The sequence below is a fragment of the Protopterus annectens genome, chromosome 6.part1 (genome assembly GCF_019279795.1).
Source record: "Protopterus annectens isolate FY-2018-M chromosome 6.part1, PAN1.0, whole genome shotgun sequence".
Classification (NCBI taxonomy): Eukaryota; Metazoa; Chordata; order Ceratodontiformes; family Protopteridae; genus Protopterus; species Protopterus annectens.
This window is the reverse complement of record NC_056738.1, coordinates 321684207-321707832: the sequence shown is the minus strand read 5'-3', so window position 1 is coordinate 321707832 and position 23626 is coordinate 321684207. Positions and strand designations below refer to the sequence as shown.

The 23626-nt window shown below is 38.1% G+C and overlaps 1 protein-coding gene across 2 annotated transcripts in view; it reads right to left on the bottom strand.

The window, feature by feature from the left end:
- The window catches only part of LOC122805531, a 2823268-nt gene that overhangs the window by 739702 nt on the left and 2059940 nt on the right, over positions 1–23626 (bottom strand). For both annotated transcript variants that reach the window (XM_044075738.1, XM_044075739.1), the window contains one exon: positions 5419–5506. In XM_044075738.1, coding sequence (XP_043931673.1) covers positions 5419–5506 — 88 coding nt within the window. The remainder of the gene's footprint in view (positions 1–5418; positions 5507–23626) is intronic.

Sequence of the window (23626 nt, the reverse complement as noted above, 5' to 3'; positions counted from 1 at the left end):
TTCTTTATTTAATATAAAAAACACAGATTAAGCGCTTTCGCGTAGATGACTCTACGCTTCATCAGAAGTAATAATAATAATCAATGAAAACCTTTTTATATGAATTTTGGCGCTAAAATAAAACAATTAAATAATTAAAAAACAATCAACTTAACAATTGATTAACTACCAAACAAATTCTCATTTACTCAGCATATGCACTGAATGCAGATGTATAAGAAGTAAACAGTGAAAAATAACAATTGAATATTTGAGTAAATCTGAAATGCATAAAGCACGTTAAAGACATATACTGTTTACATGTCAAAGGTATACTGCTCATGAAACTCATAATGAAAAATAAAATAAAATAAAATAAAATAAAATGAGTAGATAATACTACTAATGAAAAAAACTGCTTGTAAAATTCCATTGACTAACTAACATAAACATAATGAAAACTGTCATAGCACATTTAAAAAAATAAAGGGAAAAAACAACTCCTGCTATCATACTGAAAATCAGTACCTTACCTACTAAAAATCTCTAAATATCATAAGATAATATAGATATTATAGGCATGACAATGCATCAAGCATGCATTCATAGATATTATACAAAAGACAACAATGCATGATAAATTGGGTGAAAAAAATGAAATTCTGAATTTATAATACAGAATTTAGAATTAATGTACAAAAAATAATAAGTGGTAAGGTCACCCATTTATAGTATATATCAGTAGCCATGAATCAGTGTTTTCTACTATCCAACACAGGTTTTACTGATACATATTGATTAAGTCCTGGTGATAAATGTGCTCCCAATCTTAAAATCCATTTTAATTCCATATTGGCTAAATGGTTCATGGTGTCTCCGCCTCTTAAATTTTTGGAAACAACTTGCAAAGTCCTAAAACTAAATATGTGACCACTATGCTCTGATATATGCTTAGCTAAGGCATTCAACTCAATACCCTTCCTTATATCATAGACATGGTTATATATTCTATCTCTCAATCTTCTTTTGGTCAAACCCACGTAAAAAGCAGGACATTCATTACATGTGGCTATATAAATTAAGTTCATTGTATTACAGTTGGAATAAAAGCTGGGTTTAAAAATGTATCTCCCTGAGGGATGTTGATAATCTTGTGTGGTAGAAATATATTTACACATATTGCAACAACCACATGGATAAGTACCTGCTTTGGTGTAACTTGGACATAAAGATGTATTAATAGCATTAACATCATTACATAGAATCTGTTTCAGATTTTTGCTATTCCTGAAACTAAACTTAGGAGTATCTCCTACTAGAAGCCTAGTGGAATTGTCCATGGTCAAAACATTCCAATTTCTAAAGATCACTCTCTTCAAAATTTCCACGTTGTTGGTGTAATTCATAGTATAGGTTAATCTGTATGTCAAAGATTTGTTATTATAGTTACTTTGATAGGCAAAATTACCTCTATCTAGTTCTTTTTCATCTCTCTCAAATTCCGTGAGACCTAATACTTTAGTTTTAATATCCCTTACTTTTTTACGGTCATAACCTCTTTCTACAAATAGAGCTTCCATCTTACTGGCCTCAATCAGCAAGATATTACATTCTTTACAAATCCTAGTAAGTCTGATGAATTGACTTTTTACTATACCTGGAAACATATACCTAGGATGCATGCTATCATAGCTTAACAAGGTATTTCTCCATGTTGGTTTCCTGTAAAGAGATGAAATAATTGTACCATGCTCAGAAAACCTTAATGTTAGATCTAAAAAATTAATATAATCATGGAATGCCTCCATGGTAAATTTTAAAAACGTAGTAGTGGTTTCTAGGTAAGCAAGAAAGGTTTTGAACTCTAACGTGGTCCCCTCCCAAATGATTAGGATATCGTCCACAAATCTTTTATAAAGTAAAATTTTCTTGAAAAGTGGACTATTGAAAAGAAAGCTATTTTCCCAATGATAGACAACTAAATTTGCGTATGTATTTATTTTTCATTATGAGTTTCATGAGCAGTATACCTTTGACATGTAAACAGTATATGTCTTTAACGTGCTTTATGCATTTCAGATTTACTCAAATATTCAATCGTTATTTTTCACTGTTTACTTCTTATGCATCTGCATTCAGTGCATATGCTGAGTAAATGAGCATTTGTTTGGTAGTTAATCAATTGTTAAATTGTTTTTTAATTATTTAATTGTTTTATTTTAGCGCCAAAATTCATATAAAAAGGTTTTCATTGATTATTATTACTTCTGATGAAGCGTAGAGTCATCTACGCGAAAGCGCTTAATCTGTGTTCTTTATATTAAATAAAAAACTTCGTTTTGGAATACAACAGTGGTGATTTTTCCATCGTGGTGAAACCTTCTGTATATTTCATTCATCATACAGGATTGTGACTGAGTCTCCGATCACAAGTACATTGAGACATGGATGCTAAGTAATTGACCTTTACAGCAAAGCTCTTTACATGAATTTTGGCATCCATGTCACAAACACATAATAGTAGGTTAGGATCAGAGAACAGGTCATAATTCTTTGTAGTGCATGTTGCTTTACCTGCTGCATATACTACTAGTTGCAGAGAAAAGAAAAAAAAATACAAAGTGTTTTAATGGCTTTCAAAGCCATAAAGCACTTGGCAAGCACTGTCAGACAGGAAAACATGTCATGTCAGGGAAATAGAAAAAGTCAGGCTGTTTTAAATTCGGCTGCTTTTGTTTGCTGGCAGGGATTAGTACCTAGCATAAGACCTGATCTTAACAGTGCTTAACAATTGTTAAGAATGAGTCTGATGCTACAGAAGCGCTAAGCATGTTTGTCTTTTTCCCGATACTGAAACATAATCATAGCGCTCTATGCTCTACATAAATGGAGAAACTCTATTGGACTTTATAATCTTCATTATTATAACACCTTCTACATTTATACTTCACTAGAAATTCAAACTAAAAAATAGGAAAGGAAATATAACACCTCAATACAGTCAAAAACTGCTTGACCAATTAGCTTCTCCTAACTGCAAATGAAAGCAAAGATTGGAACTGCAAAACCAGAAACTATGAAGCTTTCAAGAAAACAGGAAAGATATACTGTGTACATTTAGCCAAATCAAAGATTATTCTAACTGCTTCAGTGGAGATGGGCTGTTCATTACATCCTTAGTACACAGATACGTGAAAAGCTCTATGCCTTTTAGGAATAAAGCTATCCTGCTCAAGCATCACAACCCAAACAGCTTCTAAATTTTCATGTGGTAGTAGCATAGTTGTCACACTAAGTTTGGTCTAAACTAGCCTCATTGTAAAGCAATTCTCTTTTCCTTAAAATTTTTCATTCTCTTATCTTACTAAGTCTATGCTGTGACACCGTTTCACTATAACTTGGTCTCCACTGTCTCAATTACCAAGAGTATTAACTCTTTTGATGACTAAGCTTCCAGTTACAAAATAAGTCATCTCACTTCAGTGGTCTTCCTCTCTTGCCTCACTTCCAGAATCATGTTACCATTTCTCCGGCCTGCCACCGTTCTGCTGAAGTTTTTGTCAGCTGTCTTTCTCCCTTGAGCCGTGTCTGATCCACTTTATGGGTCTCATGCACTCATCCTGCAAGACATCCCACTACTGTCTACTCCTGGTTCTCTTTCTATCTTGCTATTCTCCTCTGCTTCCTCCTATTCCTACTGTCGTTTTCCCCTCTCCTCCATCTCCATTATCTCCAGATGATCCCTTTCCTGCTCTGTCCCCATAAGTAGGCATCACTTTCCGGTTCCCTTTCCTATTTGCACCAAACATTTCCCTCCCTCATCTTGAGTTCCTGCCTGATACCCTTAACAATTTAATCTACTACCAGTAGCAAATCTCTTCTTCTCCTATGCTACTTCCACATGCTTTCTACCCTTTGTAATGCTGATATGTCTGTCTGCTCTCCCCCTGACTCCCTATAAACTTTCTGTCACCTTTTTTACCTTACACTCTCACTCATCTCAACTTGCTCACAGACCTTTCCTGGTGGCTTGCCTCCTTCTCTTCTTTAGGCACTGTTTTCTGTGGGTTATCTCTTCTTTATAAATTATCAGTTTTGCCCATGTTCCCCCCAACCTATACACCGTCTCCCTGTCAAGATCTCTTTTCTGATTGCCTGTCATATTTTCTCTTCTTTCCTCTCCCTCTCACCCTGCTTCCCTGTACTGTCTGCCTTACTTGCTGCCTGAGTTGTGTGTACCCCTCCCTGACCCTTTTTACCTTTAATTACTTCATCCTCTTCTGCCTTTCTGCTTTCTTCTTTGACACAGTCCAACTCCATCCCTTCCTATAAGACTTGCTTCCCTGCTACTATGGCTTGTACCATTACTCCTCTCTTAGTTTTCCCTATTCTGTTCCAAATGCCATGTCTTCTGTCATCACAAAACTCCTTGAGGAAAAGCCTGCTGTCCACCCTGCATACCTTAACTATCCTTTTTTCTCCCACTCTCTTCCACTGTTGCCTTCTCCCAACTTCATTTTGATTTTCTTCCTGGATGTCCCTTCCATTTATATGTATTAGCAGTTGACTATGTGTTTGGTCTTGACTGTTTGTAAACAAGTTTTATAACATGTAAACTATGAATGATTTATGGTCCTCATGATGAATTAATCTGTAATCTTGGTTAATACAGCTAAAAGCACAGATAAACTATAAGTAATGCCTTGCAATGCTGCATTTACATGGAGGTTGCACAAACTAATGCTACAACTTCAACATGATATAAGCAGAGGTATGCAGGGAATTCTGTTGGCTAAGAAAAATGGCTAAAGCATGACTACTGCTGCTCCACATAATATCAAGCATTATGAATATTTTAAAGAAGCTTCCGAGAAAGGTTTCATCAAGATGTGACTAGCTCAGTACTCAGGTTGACCTCTTATTGTGCTATGCTGATTTATATTTCTGAGAAAATACACTGTTTTCATGAAGTTTCACTTTCAAGGCATGCAGCTTTGTAGTCAGAAAGGATTAGGACAATGCCTTTGTTGTTGCTGTTGTCTTTCGACTTTTCCCGGTTAGGGGTCACCACAGAGGAACTCCGGTCCGCTAATGATTGGCAGTAGATTTTCACAAACGCCGAGGTGCCAGCTTGACCTTCAACCTTCAATGAAGGCACGCCCATTTACACATGTCTTTCGAATGCCCACCCAACCACGGGGAGGACATGGAGACTCCACACAGAAGGCACTCGCCACACTCCAGCCGAGAATCGAACAGGAGAACCTCCTGCTGTGAAGGACAACGCCTTTGTAATTCTTAAAAAAAATAGATACCTCTACTAACATTTATGCATATATGTTATGTTTATTAGACTTGGTACAGTTTCAAAAATTGTCAAATCCCAAATAAATCATTTTATACAGTTGTCCTGTCATAAAAAAATAAAGTATAATTTACCTGGTTTGAGGCCTGCCTGCTGCTGCTGTTGCTGTTGAGTGTTAGGCAAATGTCCTGATTTTGACAAATGTATTTGCTCACTACCGCTCTGAGAAAACAAGACATTTATACGATTATGACCTTTCATGTTAAATTTTAACCAAAATGTATGATCTATAACAAAAAGCATACAAATTCAGTCAATTAAAGTGGTGCATCAACTTTTGAATAATTCTGCTGACACTCAGTAACCATATTCTAACTACAATAATATAAGATCTTGCAAGGAACTGCTTTACATAAGCCCACTGCAGCATCATCAAAACATTTTACTTCTGTGGGTCATATTCCTTCTCAGAAGGATAGTTCTTGGTTCTGATTTTTTTAAGCAGTTCTATCTATAGAGTGAATAAATTAAACTGGATTAAAGCTGTCAATTAAATTAGCATAACTCAAACGTTAAACTATAATGGCACCAGAAGGAAACACACATTTATGAATGGAACACTTTTTGAAGGGTCATCAGCTAAAGATACTTGTAACATTTTTATGACATCATTAAAACTGTCATCAAGAAACTGCTCCCATGAACAAATAAAATTTCCAAACCATCCACTTGTTCAATGTAATAGAATAGAAAATTAACAAAACTCTAATGAAAGAAAAAAGGATAACAAATCTATTGTAAACACCCCAGAGAACTGAACAAAACCAGGCATATTGTGGTGAGCTAAAACACACATAGTAGATGGTCATCAGTAACAGACATCTTAAAAGCACATTTAGAACATTTTCTTAAAAGCCGCTGGGGGTTGACATGTTGATACACAAATCTAGTCAGATCTGGGAGACTGGTGGTGGTGCAATCCTGATATAGTAAAGCTCAGCAATAAGATAGGATCACATAACATCAAACTTTTCTAGAAGGAAATTAAAAGATCACAACATAACAATGAAAAATGACTGACTACTAATAGTAACAGCAATAAAAAGTTGTCCAGTCCAGTAACATAAAATGTAACAGTTATGATAAGAGGCTAACTTCTAGTCAGCATCATTAAAGCACTAAAGAACTGGTCTGGCATAAAATGATCAGATAATTTTAGAGTGTACAAAAAAGCTTTCAAAGGAGATGGAAAAATTTGGTTTAATTCTTTACCCCCTGCTGTGTCAACCAGACTGGTTTGCAACAAAAGATAATAAACTTGTCAAAGATTATTGTAACCCTAAAGACGAAGAGTCAAGCTGTATGATAACCTCTTATGCAGTTAGTTTACTCAAGTGGTATATCAGTAAAAATTTTAAATTCTTTAATCTGAAATGAAAATGAACAATTCATGCACTAGAAAAAGGATTTTGTCCAAGAGGTATCTGGCAGAAAAATGCTGAAGATTCTGAACAGTGGATATAAATGATTTCAGCACATGAACAAGATTGTTTACTATCCTGTATACTTCCTTTAAATTACCTGCAGTTTTCTGTTATTAACAGAAAGCAAACTGATAAAAGCCAGACATAGTCAACAAATACTTCTGAGATCAGATCCTTTTTTGATATAGCTTTGTTCATTCAAGGCAGTACATAGGTAAATCAGTAAAACAAAAAAATGAATTTGTCTGTTTTCATCTGATCTCAGACTTTTCTTCTGCATTATGGCAAGAATAAATAAAAAAAACTAAGTTATGTATTTACCATAACATTCCATGTGTGTTGCCCATCTTCACTTTTATTCTCACTCATGGGTCGGATCCGATCCCTCGGATCTGTCTCGGCCTTATATAAAAACTCGTGGCCTTCTGCTTAGCTCTCAGGCACGCTTCTCTTCCTAGAATGCACCTCTCCATTACCTCTGATCTTGTTTGCCAAAAAGCCCATAGAATCTGTATGAGAAACTAAGGCATAATGGTAAGAAACTATTGTAATACATGCCATTTTCTGAAGCCAATGAGTTCATGAAAAGAACTATGTTGTTTTATAACCCAATCTCCTAGGAGACTAGGATGGTGGTTGGTGGCAGGGTTGTGAGAATAAAGGTGAAGATGGACAACACACATGTAACATTATGGTAAGTACATAACTTCTTCATGTGATGTTGTCAACCTCGTCTTTATTCTCACTCATGGGACAGCGTCCCTAGAAACCTAAAATCCTTGGTGGCTCAAGGGAGAATATTCCTCAGAACCATAAACCCAAAGGAAGCTCTACTCCTGGAGGCCAAATCTAGTTTGTAATAAGTAATAAAAGTATGGGGGTTTGACCGAGTGGCTGCTGCACAAATACTGTCCATAGGAAGCTAAGCTAAAAACACTGAGGAAGTAGCAACAGCTCTACTAGAATGAGCTCTCACCGGTTCATGGAGATGTTTATCCCGGGAAGTGTAAATAAAAGAGATGCAGTTTGAAAACTATTTAAATGAAGTAGTCTTGGATACCAGTAGTCCTTTTCTTGTTTCAGAAAAAGAGATAAATAACTGTTCTGTCTTTCTAAATTCCTTAGTCCTGTATAAATAGAAACATAATTGTCTGTGAGCATCAAATAAATGTAACATATACTCTCCTTTATTTTGGAAATTTGGAAAAAGTACCGGTAGGTCAATTGACTGGTTTAGGTTATTGTCTGAAACTACTTTAGGAAGGAAAGAAGGATTAGTACAAAGTGAGACTCAGTCCTTATGAAACAGCAAATAATGAGGATTAGCAAATAAGGTTTGTAATTTGGAAATTCTCCTTGCTGAAGTAATAGCCACCAGAAAAACTGTTTTCCATGACAAAAATTTTAAATAGCAATTTGCTGCAGGTTTAAAAGGATATGGGACAGTGCAAAATTTAGATCCCAGGGAGGAGAGGAACTTTTATAAGGTGGTCTTAACATCAGGGTTACCTTCAGAAAATTCTTACAAAGTTTGTGTGACATGATTGGAGAGCCACTTTCCCCTAGATGAAAATTAGAAACAGCAGCCAACTGAACCTTTATAGTTGCTGCTGCAGCACCTTCATTACAGAGCTTAGCCAAAAAATCCAAAATGAAATGAAGGGGAGCCGTAAAGGGGTCAACATTACTTTCTGTAGCCCACATAGCAAATCTTTTCCATTTGCTTCTACAAAGTCTATGTGTGGAGATCTTATGCGAGGAAAGCAAAATATGTCTAGTTGGGGATGAGAGAAGGAGATGCCTGCCTATCAATGGAATTGGAGCAGCCATGCTGTCAGTTTGAGATTCTTCAGATCGGGATGAACCATTTTCTGTGGATGCAAGAGGAGGTCTGGAACTGGGTCCAGGATCCATGGTTCTTCCAGAAGGTGAGGCCACAGAAAGGGAAACCAGACCTGCTGGGGCCAGTAAGGAGCAATGAGGATGATTTTTCTCTTCAAGAAGCTTGCTTTCTTTAAAAATTTGGGAATCATGGGCTATTGAGGGTAGGTGTATAGTGGTCACTGGGGCCAGTTGTGAACAAGTGTATCTCTCAGAGTCTCTGCTTGAGGGGAAATTAGGGCAAAGTAGTTGCTGCATTTGTTGTTTATAGGGGAGGTAAACAGGTTGCAGCAAGACTGGCCCCATTTCTGAAATATCATTTCCACAGAAGGCATTATAAGAGATCTGGGAACACAGGTTGACATCAGCCTCTCTTTTGACCACTACATTGCCACTGTGGTCAGAAAGTCCTTCTATGTGGCACATCTCATTGCTAAAGGTTTTGCATCCAGGAAGAAGGAGGTCATTGTCTCCCTCTACTCTTCCCTCATTAGGCCAATCATCGAGTACAATGCCCCATTTGGCATGTACCTGACTATACACCTGCAACAACTGGAGAGGCCACAAACGTACCTCACAAAGAGGAGCCTAGGCCTTAAACACTTGTCCTACATGGACAGACTCAAAAAACTCCAAATATTCTGTCTCATATCACCTACTTAGAGGCAATGACTTACAAAGCCATGTCTGACTCTGCTCTGTTAGAAATGCTACATCTAAAGAAATCCCAATTGCTCCGTACCACGCGCTCCAGAGATCTCAACCTCATTACCACAATCAACAGAACATGCTGGAGGGACAGGTTCATAACCCAGAAACTGCCCATGCTATGGAATAGGCTTCCCATACATGTCAAGCAGAGCACCTCACTGACCCTCTTCAAGAGAAATTTTGATGAGTGGATGGGAAATAGAAAATTCCTGCTGGGGATCACTCCAGTGGCTCTACTCGACAGACACACTAGGAATTAAGGTTTGGTGGCATGATGCCAGGGTAATCCTATGGGCTAGGCTTGTAAAGGCTCCAGGGCCATTAGCCTAGTACACACCTATGAACCTATGAACAATTTCTTGTTTGAAAGACCACTTATGAGGCATCAAAACAGCCCTGCTGAGCTTGTCCACTATGAAGTTGGATTTTCCTAGAATGTGCACTGCTATCAGAAAGCAGTTGGAAGAAATCACCCATTGCCAAACTCTGAGCGCTTCTTCACAAAGAGGGTAAGATCTGGATCCTCTTTGTTTGCTGATGTACCAGACTACCGACATGTTGTCTGACTGGACTGCTATTGTTCCCAGAGGGATAGAGAGTCTTGGAAGGCTTGCAATGCTAGGAGCACTACTCTCATCTCTAGAACATTTATGTGCAGATGGGCCTTGGAAGGGGACCAAGTGCCTTGGACTATTCTTCCCCGATAATGCCCCCCCACCCTATCTGGCATCCATGGTCACTGTGGCTTGGGGATGACTGGGTAAAAATGAACGATCTAGAGTGACTTGATTGGAATGAAGCCACCACTGAAGATCTTTTTTGCATGAGTTTGTAATCAGGATGTTGTGTGATACTGGCAGTTCTACATAGGACCATTGGGTCAACAACAACCACTGCAGTATTCTCATGTGAAGACGGGCTCGTGGCACTAATACTGTTGAAGCCACCATTGTCCCTAAGACTTGAAGAACTAGTTTTGCAGTCACTCTTTTCTTCTGAATCAATATTCTCACCTTATTGTGCAATGATATTATTCTGTCAGGGGGGATGAGCAGCTATCATTTGTCTTGTATCTAGATGAGCTCCTATAAAAAACATATGTTGAGAAGGCTGTAGAGCTAATTTTTCAAAATTTACTTTGATTCCTAGATATGAGCAGAGCTGTAGGGTAGTTTATCTTGACCTTATGAGTTTATGCCTTGTTAGGAGCCAGTCATCTAAGTATGGAAACACCTGGAATCCTAGGCATCTTAAGTGAGCCGCCACTACTGCCATGCATTTCGTGAACCCTCTGTGGGCTGTAATGAGACAAAAGGGCAGAGCTCAAAACTGATAATGACTGGATCTTAGCCAGAAGCGCAGATATCTTCTGGACCATCTGTCCATTTTCATATGGTAGTACACATCCTGAAGATCTACTTTGCACAAACAATCACTTTTTCCCAGAAAGGGCAGAATAGACTGTAATGTGACCATTAGAAACTTGCTCTATTTGATCTATTTGTTTAGATTTCTGAGATCCAGGATGGTCCTCCAGTCCCCTGTTTTCTTTGGAACTAAAAAGAATTGCAAATAAATTCCGAATTCTCATTGGCCTATGGTGACTTCTTGGATGACTCTTTTTTCTAGCAATCTTTGAATTTCTTTGATTGATTGTTCCCTTAGATTGGGACCACAGCTTTTAAATCAAGGATCTTAATGCTGCCAGTCTGCAAGTTGGAAGTTACATAATTTGTAGCCTTGTATACAAATGGCTCAAATGAGATTTTGCGATACAGATGGAGATGCTTAAAGACAGACATAAATGTAGTAAGAAGTCTTTTGTTAATAGAAAGGACTCTCTTGTTATTGTGACAAGGAACCATTCATGCAGGTATGGGAATATTCAGATCCCTTTTAGCTTGAGGTGGGCTGCTACGATGGGCATGCACTTGGGGAATAGCCATGGAGCTGTGGTGAGACCAAAGGCAGCACCTAGAACTGATAATGACTGTCTCCCAACCAAAAGATGAGATATCTTCTGGAAGCTCTGGCAACTTTTATGTGGATGTAACTGTCCTGAGGTTTTACAGAGCATATCCAATCCCCATTCTGTAAACACAACAGTATGGCTTTCACAACAGCCATCTGTAACTTTCTCTTCTTCACATAACAGCTTAAGGTGCTTAATTTCAAAATGGGCCTGAAGTCTTTTGACTTTTCGTGAACTAAAAATAATATGGAATATATTCCAGACCCTTTCTGGTTGTGTGGGATCTCTTGGATAGCTCTTTTTAAGGAGCTGCATAATCTCCTTTGCATCTGTTTGCTTCTGGCTGGGTGGTACTGCTGGGAGTGAGTGAGATGACATTTTTGGAGTTCTGAAGAAGGGAGTTATATAGCCTATAGATATTATGCTCCTCATTGGTTGCCTATTGTGATAGCTAGCTACAGGCCTAAGTGAAGCAACAGTTGGTCTCTGACTGCTACAATGAGGAGCAGCTGGGCAATCCTTCAAAGATGATGAGTTTGCCTCCCACAGAAGGGACCACTGAAGCCTTGGTTTTGTGGACTTCTTCTGCTCTTAGGCATGCTTGTCTCTATCCATAGAGGAGCTGAATGGGAAGTACTGGGATTTTTTAAACCAGAGGGCTTTTCACCCCTTCTGGTATCTGGAAAAGTAAAAGGGATCTCAAAGCACAATCCCAAAATAAACAACATTTGTTCTTCTTGCTCAATTTTCTGATGTTTCTCTTTTACCTTATGTAGGTAGAAGGGAGCATATCATAAGGGGTATTAATGAAGGATGCCTTGAAGTTGTTTGAAAATCAGATGAACAAAGCTAGACATAGTATCTCATGGTTATGCCTGTGCCTGTTGAAAATCATCACCACCAGTGACTCTATTTGCTTCTGAGATGCAGAAGTGATAGGCTTTCACAAAAAGTCACTGGAACCTAATCACATACAAGATGTTCCCATGTCTGTCATCCTAGACTCCTTGTTGGAAGGATGGTCCACTAAACTCCCTTTGGAAAGTTCCTGTTTGGTAACAACTGTCACAGTAATACAGTTCACCAGACAGCCTTTAGCTACTGTGGTCTATGCTTAGGTGGTCTCAAAATTTTGTCTACATTCAGTCATATCCAGCTCCTGCCATGCCCTTTTTGCCACCTGGTCCATCATGTGGTCAGTGCGAGAAAACACCTAGGAAGCAGATGGGGCAGAGCAAAATGCCTCAAAAAGAACCTCCTCATCCAGGGAAGGGGGGCAGTGGGCCAGGTAAACTATAGCCTCATCAACTCTAAGATTTCACCAAATCTGGTGTCCTCAGGAGGGGACTTAGGGGAACCTTCACCTTCATCGAGGTTGGTATCTGGTATGACAAGAGTCCATATGGGAATCTATCAGTTCCTCTTGCAAGAATGCCCTTGGGCAAGCTACAGAGTGGAACTCCCTGAAGCTCTAGAAGAGTCCTGAAGTCCCTGCTGAATGGAGGGTTCAAAACAAATGGACTGGTTCAGTGCCTTTTCACGATGATTGATGATGAGGGCTAAAGATCACAAAGTGAACAGCATATATGGGTGTAGTCGAAATAAGAACAGCATTCTTTGCCTGTGTCGACAGGCTGGTTATGATCCACTCAAAAAACTCAAAAGCTGATGCAGAATCCATCAGTCCGAAAGACATCTAACTCTGTACCATGTCCATTCCAGTAGAAGTGGACTGAGGTGGACCTGAATAGTAAGACCTCAAATCTGATGGTCCAGACGGCTTCAATACTGAAATCAGAACTAGTGAACTGAATGACAAAGAACCGGACAAAGGCAATGGCAATGAACATAGCGCCAAGACATACCTGACACCGGTGAGACTGATGTTGAGGGTGTCAGATACTGGGAGATCAGCACCAATAAATCTGACCTGAGCTGTGCTGAAGGAGGAAGCACCAGAAAATGAGATGGCTGTGATATGTCTGGCGCCAACCCCTGTGTTGGGGGAGCAGCATCACACATGGGGGTCCTACAGTCAACCAGATCCACCCTAGATATATAGGCAGATGGGATAACACCCATATTACTCTGTGCTTTGACAAAGGCCTTCATCTTTTGATCCCAGTCTATGAAGGACACGCTGCAGACAGATCTTGTAGACCTAAAACAGGAGGTAGAAGCGGGAAGAGAACCCAGAAATTTAGAGAGTTCATTCTCCACAGAACAATCAAGAATGACAATCGTCTTAGTGGAAGTTGGTCCCAGTACTGGGGAAGAATATGACTCTAAAGTGTTTGGAGCCAGAGTATCCTGCCTTGAATCTAGTTTTGGAGCTTTAGAATTGGGAATGATCTGATGAAGTATCATCCATTTTACATTTCCTTTTTTATATGTCCTTATCTCTTTTTTTCAGACTCTTTGCTGTCTCATCTGCCCAGAAAGGAAGGTAGGAAGTAAACATTTTAAAATCAGTTTATTTTGTAATGAGCCCCAAAGGCCTCATATGTATTGCAGGAGGTTGTCAAATGCTCTGGCCCCAGCATACTATGCATAACTCATGGGTATCCTGGGGCAGAACTTTGTGACATAATTAGCACATGTTTTAAATCCTGAAGCCATGTCCAGCCTTAAAAATCAAGAAAAGAAAAAAACTCCTGCAACAACTAGTAATCATAATTACAACAGCAATAACAATCTCGGAACAACAACAGAATCAACAACTTAAACAGCAACAATAAGAAGAAATACAATCTCTGTATTTCTAAAAAAAGAACGAAAGGAGACAATAGAGTGGACTAGGCTCACTCACCTAGTCAGGAGACAGGAAAGAAGTTTTACTTATTTATATAGTTATTTACTTATTTTCATAGGATTTATGAAAGTAAGTGAAAGAAATCAAAAACTGACAAAAATGAAAAAGACAGAAAGTAGCAAATAAAATACAAACTGAATTTCATACTTAGCTAAGCTCTGAGGGTCATGTCTAGTCACTTAGGTGGCAAACAAGACCTGAGAGAGGCGGTGGAGAACACATGCATCATGGTGGGGGGGGGGGGTGGTGGGTTCAAGCTCTGGAGAAGCTGAAATTGCTGGTCAGATCTGCAAGATGGTGGATATATCCATCAGTTGAAGTGGACAGATGGGATAATACAGATCTCAAATGTTATGACTTATTATTACAGCAACTCTCTCTCAGTACCAGAAAGGGGTACATTTAGACCAAGTGTTATTGCTTTTCTTGTGATACTACTTTTTTTAAGAGCAGACTACAGTTCTCCTAAAGATGTTTTGTGAAGACAAAGATTTATTCAAAAAATATATATATTTATATTATCAGTTTTTCAACTAGTTATATGCCTCTTAATAAACCACTCCACAGGCAAATAGTAAAATACACATTGTTTATCATAAGAGCTAAGTGACAAGTGTTTTGGCAAAACCCACATCCTCTTCAGGTTACAAGAAAAAAAAAGCATTATAGGCAGAAGACCTACACTACGATTTTACAGCCTTCTGCCTTTAACACAGAATAAGCCTACAGACAGTTATTAGCTCTGGTGTCATGTTTGATTCCCAGACATGAAAGATAACTCCTAAATCCAGTATCTGCTGTCAGTTTGCCATTTACGATGACTCTTTTTAGAAGGAAAAACATATTCATGATACTTTTATGCAAATATTTATTTATTTATTTTACATTTGTTTACCGAGAAAGTTTGACCGGATATATGCCCATTTTCAGGGGAGGCCCGGGGAGAAAAGCTCCAGTAAGCAGAGTACAATTACATTTAGAGATAAGTATAAGTTGCAGTTTTCAGCAGGGTTACAAACATAGATAACACATAGATGACAAAATCAGATCAGGCAGCTTAAGTTTCAGACAATAATACACGCAGTTGCAGGGTAAGTCCCTTCAAGAATTCATACATTTATGTAGAGTCTATGACTGAAATGCTTAGGGAGAGTTTGCAAGCTCAGCAGGTGGAGGTTAGTCAGGGTTTAAGCAGGGACATTGCCAATGTAGTTGGAAGTGTAGTTTGAGGCTTTTTTGAACTGGGTTAAGGAGAACTGGTGAGTAAGTTCGGCAGGTAGCAAATTCCAAGTTTTGTCTACTGAATTGGTGAATAGAGAGTCCCCAGCCGCATTTATGTTCTTAGTTGTTTGTACCAGCAGTTTGTCAGCAGAATGTAGTGACCTCAGGTTGCTGTATGGTTTGATGATCTTATTTAGTGCTGGTGTTTTTTCGGGTTGGTATAGGATTTTACGGGTTATTATCAGTTGGTTGTATCAGAGAAGAATGGGCCATTCAAGCCATCCTAGTTGAGTTAGATTGATATAATGGGTGGTCCTAGAGGTATTACCTGTAGCAAATCTAGAATATGGTTGTAACAGCTAGCAAGGTTGGTAAGGGTGGCTTGATTCAAGTTAGTGAAGAAGGGGGAGGCATAGAGGAGGGTAGATAATAGGTGAGACTGAGCGATAGTAGTTCTGGCAAAAGGAGTGAGAAAAGGTTTGATCCTGTATAGGGAGCCCAGTTTTTTGTTGATAGATTTGATGGTTTGATTGACATGGATATCTTATTTTAGGGTGTTGTCGACTGTGATGCCTAGAAGTTTTCTGTGAGTATCCGGGGATATAATTGTGCCATTGTTGGAACTTATAGTAAAAAATGGTGAGAAGGATTTACAAGTGGGGGAAAAGATGAGCAGTTTAGTTTTGTTGGGGTTTAATAGAAGCTGACGGTTTGCAAACCATTTTTCTACATCACTGAAAGTATTTTGGGTTAGAGTCATAAGCTCAGTTGAGGAGGCGGTACAGATTAAAGTAGAGTCGTCCACATATTGATGCAGATGGCCTTGGGAGAGATGGTGGGTAGGTCACTGATAAAGACTGAGAAGAGTAGTGGTCCTAGTATGGAGCCTTGGGGGACTCCTAGAGTAATAGGTAGATGAATGGATAGGGTATTCTGCCATAAAACTGCTTGTTGTCTGTCAGACAGGTAGGATTGGAACCATTTAAGTGAGCTGCTGTTAAGTGACATTTCCTTCAGCGTACGGAGAAGCAGTTGGTGACTGACCATATCAAAGGCCTTAGAGAGATCTAGGAAGAGAGCTGAGGTAGGTTTGTTATTGTTTCGTTCGATGTTGATAGAGTTAGAGAAGAGTAGGAGGGCTGATGTGGTGCTGTGGTGCTGTGGTGTGGTCTAAAACCATGCTGAGAGTTGGCCAGTAGTTTTTTTGGGGGGTGAGATAGTGCATTAATTGGTTGTGGATGCATTTTTCCATAATTTTGGCCAGTGGTGATAGTATGGCTATCGGTCAGAAGTTTGAGAGGTTTAAATAATTCCCTCCTTTATGAAGGGGAATGACATGGGAAACCTTCCAGAGAGATGGGATAGTGGCTTCAGTCAAGGTGCGGATTATTATGATCGAGACAGGGTATGCAATGGCATCTGCCCCTTTTTGAAGATATTCTGGTGGGAGGAGATCAGCTGCTAGGGTAGTGGGCTTTAGTTTGTTAATTAGAGATCGGACGGTAGACCTAGATACAAGCTGGAAGGTAAAAGGGAGTAGGGTTGTGGTTTTGGAGGAATTCTGAATGGAGCTGGTGGGGGGTAGTTGGCTAGCTAGTGATTGGATGGTTTTGGTAAAAAAATTGTTAATGATATTTGCAGTTTCCTTTGGAGGATTAAGGTTACAAGCTGAGGGGGTGGGGGAGGTGGTTTGGCCAGGGTGGAGCAGTTTGTTTATGTTAACCTAGGTTTCGTCCACACTGTCAGGACTTCATCAGAACAATAAAACCCTCACAAAAACTCCTATTTAAATACCCACCCAATTAACCAATTAATTCATCATTTAAACAGTATGGGTTTGGTGCCAAAGGTACACTCATACTTAATAAAACAATTTAAACATACTTTTTGTCATTACAAATTTTTAAACTTCTTGAATTTATAATGTGTCATTTAATTCATATATATTCACATAAAATTAAATAAAATAAAAATAAAGTACATTAAACTAAACTAATTCAATAATGACATACTACCTCCTACCTAAAATATGTTTTAACTTTAAAACAGGGGCAATACTAATATTATATTGTTAACCACAGTTTTATCCCCAAGGGTTTTAGCTCCATAATTACTGGTACTAACTGTGTTCATAACTGCACCTTCCCCATCAACTGTTAGTCTGTCCATGTTCTGGGTGGGTTGGGTGAGTGGAACACCCAAACTTTCAAATAGTTGATTAAACTGGTCAGGTTGCTGTTGTTTGTCTGCCAAGGATTTAATCTGAGCAGTATGTTCTAACAGCTGCTGATTTATCTGCTGCAAACGCTCCATTATATCAGTGGTGGAATCCATGTTCTCCATGCTGAGGTAGCAAACAGGAAAAACTTGTAACCAAATCCAACAACACAAAAAAGGAAGCGCCTGGAGAACAGCAAACCAATCCACACTTTATTGATAAAAACAATGAATCAACTGAATTGTTAACCTAGGTTTTGTCCACACTGTCAGGACTTCATCAGAACAATAAAACCCTCACAAAAACTCCTATTTAAATACCTACCCAATTAACCAATTAATTCATCATTTAAACAGTACTTTCTTTAAAGAAACATGACTAAATGACACCCATACTTAATAAAACACAATTTAAACATATTTTTGTCATTACAAAATTTTAAACTTCTTGAACATATAACGTGTCATTTAATATATATATTATATATATATATATATATATATATATTATATATATATATATATATATATATATATATATATATATATATATATATGTATATATATATTAATTATAGTTTTCAAGCTGACAGTAATGGCAAAATGTCAATGAAAAAGACAAGGAACCTGTTAATATGTCCCTCACTGAGCGGTTAAAAACATTTGAGGCAAAATTGTTCAATATGAGGAAAATTCAATTAGAAAATGGATATCTCCTCAGAAATATTGAACTGGGTTTGGTGCCAAAGGTACTGCGAATGTTGCGATATCCAAATGGGGTAGACAATAATTCTGAGATGCTTAAAGATGTGCATAAATTATTTGATAATACAGGCATTGCATTAATGGAGATCATGGTTAAATATTATGGCCAGAAAATTTAACAATATATGACAGACCTTGAACGGGAGAATGAGAATGAGCACATCATTAATGACTTGTTGTTTGCACAGTTCATTACTAATTATACAAATGTTTTGGACAATGTTGAAAATAGTTGTAAGGCTATTTTCAAAAGAAAGTTGAACAAAATCAAAAGAGATACGATGGAATATGCAACAGATAGTGTCTACCCGCTTTACAGAGGTAATCAGGGTTGCTGGGGCAACTATGGGAGCTCGACCAATGAGGAAGCAGATCAAGATGAGGAAATGATGCTGCAGCAAGTAGTTTTAACTACTCTCGGCAGGCACCAAACCCTTTAGAGGAGGGACCCGGGCATTCAGAGAGACTGCACAGCAAAGGGCAGGATGCCTACAACCCGAGAAGAAGAGAGAGAGTATATTCAACAGGGAGCTCGTCCCAAGACTTGAAACCACTCGAAGAAGGCGTACAATGGGTATTCTATGAAGCAGAGATGAAAGAGCCCATACACAACCTCCCTCAAGTAAGTGAAATACCCTGGCACAATTTAGGTCCGGTATTTGAGCTTTGCAGTCACTTATGTAATAATAGACTTGATGTAGCCACAAGCTTGAGCATTGAAAACAATTCAGCCATGAATTTAGTTCATACGGCTGAGAGCATACTTTTGAGGGGGACTGTGTTGTGGTGACGGGTTTATTGACAGACATTGAAACTTGTTCATTTCCCTCAAAAGGCATCTTTGAGTCAACTAATGAACGGTCTGTTAATGAAAATTTGGAATCCAGCTTCTATGATAATTCTGAGCAGCGAAACATTATGAATTTACCATTTATTGAAAGTGACAATAATGGTGATTTGAATTACAGGTTAAACAACTCCAAAAGTATAAATGATAGTTTAATGGAGTTGTGTGTATATTCGGTAAGTAGTTTGAATGAGATGGGAGCGATTTCTTACCTAATGATGCGGCTTTATCAAATGCAGAACTAAATCAAAATGGGGGTGGGGGTATTGAGGTAGTGACTGAAACAGAGTCTTTAAATGAAAACATGATGCATCAGTAATGTGCATCTCTATTTTGTGAACTAGATGATTGGTCAGTCTTTGAGACTGTGTCTAATGATGAATGTTCGGTGTCACACCAATTCTTTGAAGAGGTACAAGAAATTTTTAATCTTAATGTTTTGAGGAATCCTGAAGTTATTACTAATACCCATGGTGATTATAGAGTTTATAATTTTTCTAAAATCAATTTAGATATTGGACATGCCAACTTACTATCAAAAGGATTCACATATGTGCCATGTAGGAAAGGGACACTTTCAGAAATGTTAACTGACCTTAAACTATTTGTTCGTAAGATGAACATAAGGATGTGGTTTCCTGAAATGGGGACTAGTTATGAACAGAAAGTATTGGTGAAACTCAGTAAATTCAATCCCCCAGCCAACCAAATGATTGCATAATTTGAAAAAGCTTGTGAGCTAGATGTAAGGGAACATTTCAGGAAGTTAAAGAGAACTGACTATATTACTTTGTCTACTAATGAATACAACTTATTAAGTGAATTGGCTAATAACAAAGGGGTATGAATAATAAGGCCTGACAAGGGCAATGGTGCTGTGGTGGTTGACAAAAATAATTACATAGACGCCATGATGGGAATGTTAATGGATGATAATTATGCGGAAACTAGTGTCAATGAAATCAGTGTAGCACATTTGAAACTTGACTTAATGATTGATGATATGCTATTCCAGGGGCAAATAACTGAAACAGAACGTGATTTTTTGAGGAATCCCAATCCAGTGATTAGTGGTATATTTGGGATTCCCAAATTGCACATAGGCCTGGATGATGTGAAATTCAGACCTATAGTGGATGGGAAACGAAGCAAAACATGGTTCATAAGTCAATATTTGGATTATTACATGCAAAAAGTGTTAAGTACCTTTGCATATATAACTAAAGATTCTTGGAATTTTTTAGAAAAACTAAATATGATAACTATTACAGAAGATACTATGTTACTTACAATTGATGTGTGCAATTTGTTTTCCATTATTCCCCATGAAGTAGGATTAGCCGGGCTGGAATGCCAGTTGATTAAAACTGGCCTGTATGACCAGGAACAAGTGAATATGTCTGTCACCCTAATGGAAGCAGTGCTGTATAATAATTCTCTGTATTTCAAAGGACATTTTTATAAACAAGTCACTGGTGTGGCTATGGGGGCCACTTGTGCCCCCATTTATGCCAACTATATAATGTCCTTCTGGGAGCAGGAGTATGTATTTCCAAGTGCCTTTAATAAGTATATTAAGCAATATATGCGTTTCTTGGATGATATTTTTATTGTTTGGGAAGGTAATAGTAAACAGCTTAAGGCATTTTTGGATTACATTAACAACACTGTGGGGTTTTTAAAATTTACTCACCAGTACAGTGCAGAAACAATATCATACTTGGATGTTAAATTGGTACTAGATAGAGAGTTGAAGTGTTTGAGATCTAGTTTTCACAGGAAAGCTACTTTTTCCAATTCATATTTGGACTACAATAGCTGGCACCCTCACCATCAAAAAAGATCCATTGTTAAGGGTCAGATGGTGAGGGCAGCCAGGATGGTCAGTAATGATCAGGAGTTCCTTAGAGAGTTGGAATTTATGACTATGATGTTTAAAAGAAGGGGATATGCCAAGGCCCTGTGTGCAGATGTTATGAAAGAAATTATTCGCAAAAGGGATGATGGTACTTACAGGGCCATTTTGATGGGATGTTCTGGTTATGTTCCAGAAAAGTTAGCAGTCAATGTTGAGGCAACTGAATTGGAAAATAAAGTTGAAGGTTTATTATTTGTCACCACTTTTAATCAGGATGCAGATTGGTTTATGTGGATGGTAAAGAAAAAATGGGGTATCCTACAGTTGGATAAGAATATTGAAAATAAGATGGGTGGTGCTCCAAAGTTTGCATTTTGGAAGGATAAATCCTTTAAGGAGATCTTGGAGAAGGGGTCCCACCATAAGTAATCAAGTGTTGGGATAGCGTTAGGCAATGTTAAATGTGGGAGATGCATTACATGTAAGCACATCATGGAAACGGGTAAGAACATCAAGGTGAATAATTATTTAATTCCTACTTTGGGGCATTATGATTGTCATACTCAGAATGTGGTGTCTTTAGCCAAATGTGAAACATGTCCACGTTTTATGTGGGAAAAACTTCCAGGCACTTTAGGGAGAGAGTAAATGAACATGTTTTGGACATTAGGCATCTCAGGTCCACCAATGGCCTTGCTAGGCATATTGGTGGATATTCAGAGCACAGCTTTAAATTTTGTGTTATTCAAGACATCAAGAATGACATTCAGGGCAAACTGTTAGATGTCCATTTAGATATATGCGAATTAAAATGGCAACTAAGGTTGGATGCCCAGAATTATCCTGGCATAAACAACAGTATTAGTATTGCCCCTGTTTTAAAGTTAAAACATATTTTAGGTAGAAGGTAGTATAAGTCATTATTGAATTAGTTTAGTTTAATGTATTTCATTTTTATTTTATTTCATTTTATATGAATATATATGAATTAAATGACACATTATAAATTCAAGAAGTTTAAAAATTTGTAATGACAAAAATATGTTTAAATTGTGTTTTAGTAAGTATGGGTGTAATTTAGTCATGTTTCTTTAAACAAAGTATTGTTTAAATGATAAATTAATTGGTTAATTGGGTGGGCATTTAAATAGGAGTTTTTGTGAGGATTTTATTGTTCTGATGAAGTCCTGACAGTGTGGATGAAACCTAGGTTAACAATTCGGTTGATTCATTGTTTTTATCAATAAAGTGTGGTTTGGTTTGTTGTGCTACAGGTGCTTCCTTTTTTGTATTGTTGGATTTGGTTACAAGTTTTTCCTGGAGCAGTTTGTTTATACCTGCCCAAAATGTTTGAGGTTTGTTCTGGTGTTTTTGCTGAAGATGATGGAAATAGGTTTTTTTTTGTCTAACAATGTGGCTTTCTTGGCATCATTCCTTAGTTGTCGGAATTTAATATGGTCGAGTGTGTCTTTGGAGGTACGCCATTTGTCCCATGCTTTGTTTCTTGCTATGATTTTGGTTTTGGTTACTTTAGAGAGCCAGGGGGCGGTCTTAGTTTTGGTTCGGAGGATGCAGATAGGAGCGTGGGAATCTAGAATGGAGAGGAATTTAGAATTAAAACAGGATACAGCATGATCTAGTGGAAGTTATTTTAGTATGGCTCAATTACATGCTCTGAGTTCTTTCTTAAAGTCAGTGGAGTTAAAGTTCTTGTTGTTTCTGATAGATTTATATAGAACTTGGTGGTGGTTATCTACTTTATGCTTAATGATGTAAGTGAGTAGGTGGTCACTTATATCATCTGGGAGGGTACCCGTGTTATACAGGTCTGGTGATTGCTAATAAGAATCCAGTCCAGGATACTGCCTTTTTTGTTGGATTTATTTATTCAGGTGGGTGAGGATACAAGTTGGGTATAGCCGTGAAGGTTTATGTGGGTGGTGGGACAGTCAGAGGAACAATTGTTCCAGTCAATATTAATGTCTCCTAACACCATAGTTTCATGGGGGTATGTGTTGGAAAGCCATTGGAGGTAGTCTTCTAGGGTATTTGCATTGTTGCTTGGGGGTATATAAATGCAATCAATGAATATACATTTAATTTTGTTAAGCGGTAGTTTGCTAACTAAAGCTTTTGCATTATTGAACAAGGAGGGTTGTAGTGGGGCTAGTGTGACATCTATTGTGTTTTTAAATAGAACTGCTACTCCTCCACCTTTCCTTGTGTTACAGTCTAGTCTAAGTATGTTGTACCTGGTGGGATAACCTCATTGTCTTTAGTTCCTGGTTTTAGCCAGGTTTCTGTGAGACATAGCACATCAGGTGAGTAGGTAGCTAGGAGGGCATGAAGATTATGGACCTAGTTTTTAATACTCCTGATGTTTAGGTGACAGGTCAGGAGAGAGTTAGGGGACCTTGTATTTGGCCATATGTTGAAAGTGGTAGTGGGCTGGGAGCTTGTGGGAAGGGTGGACCCAGGGCTAGGGTGGATGCCTCCATCCCTCATCAGAGTAAGTTGTACAGTGATTATTAGTTTCAGGGCTTTACTTATTATTTTATGATAATATCTAGTTTT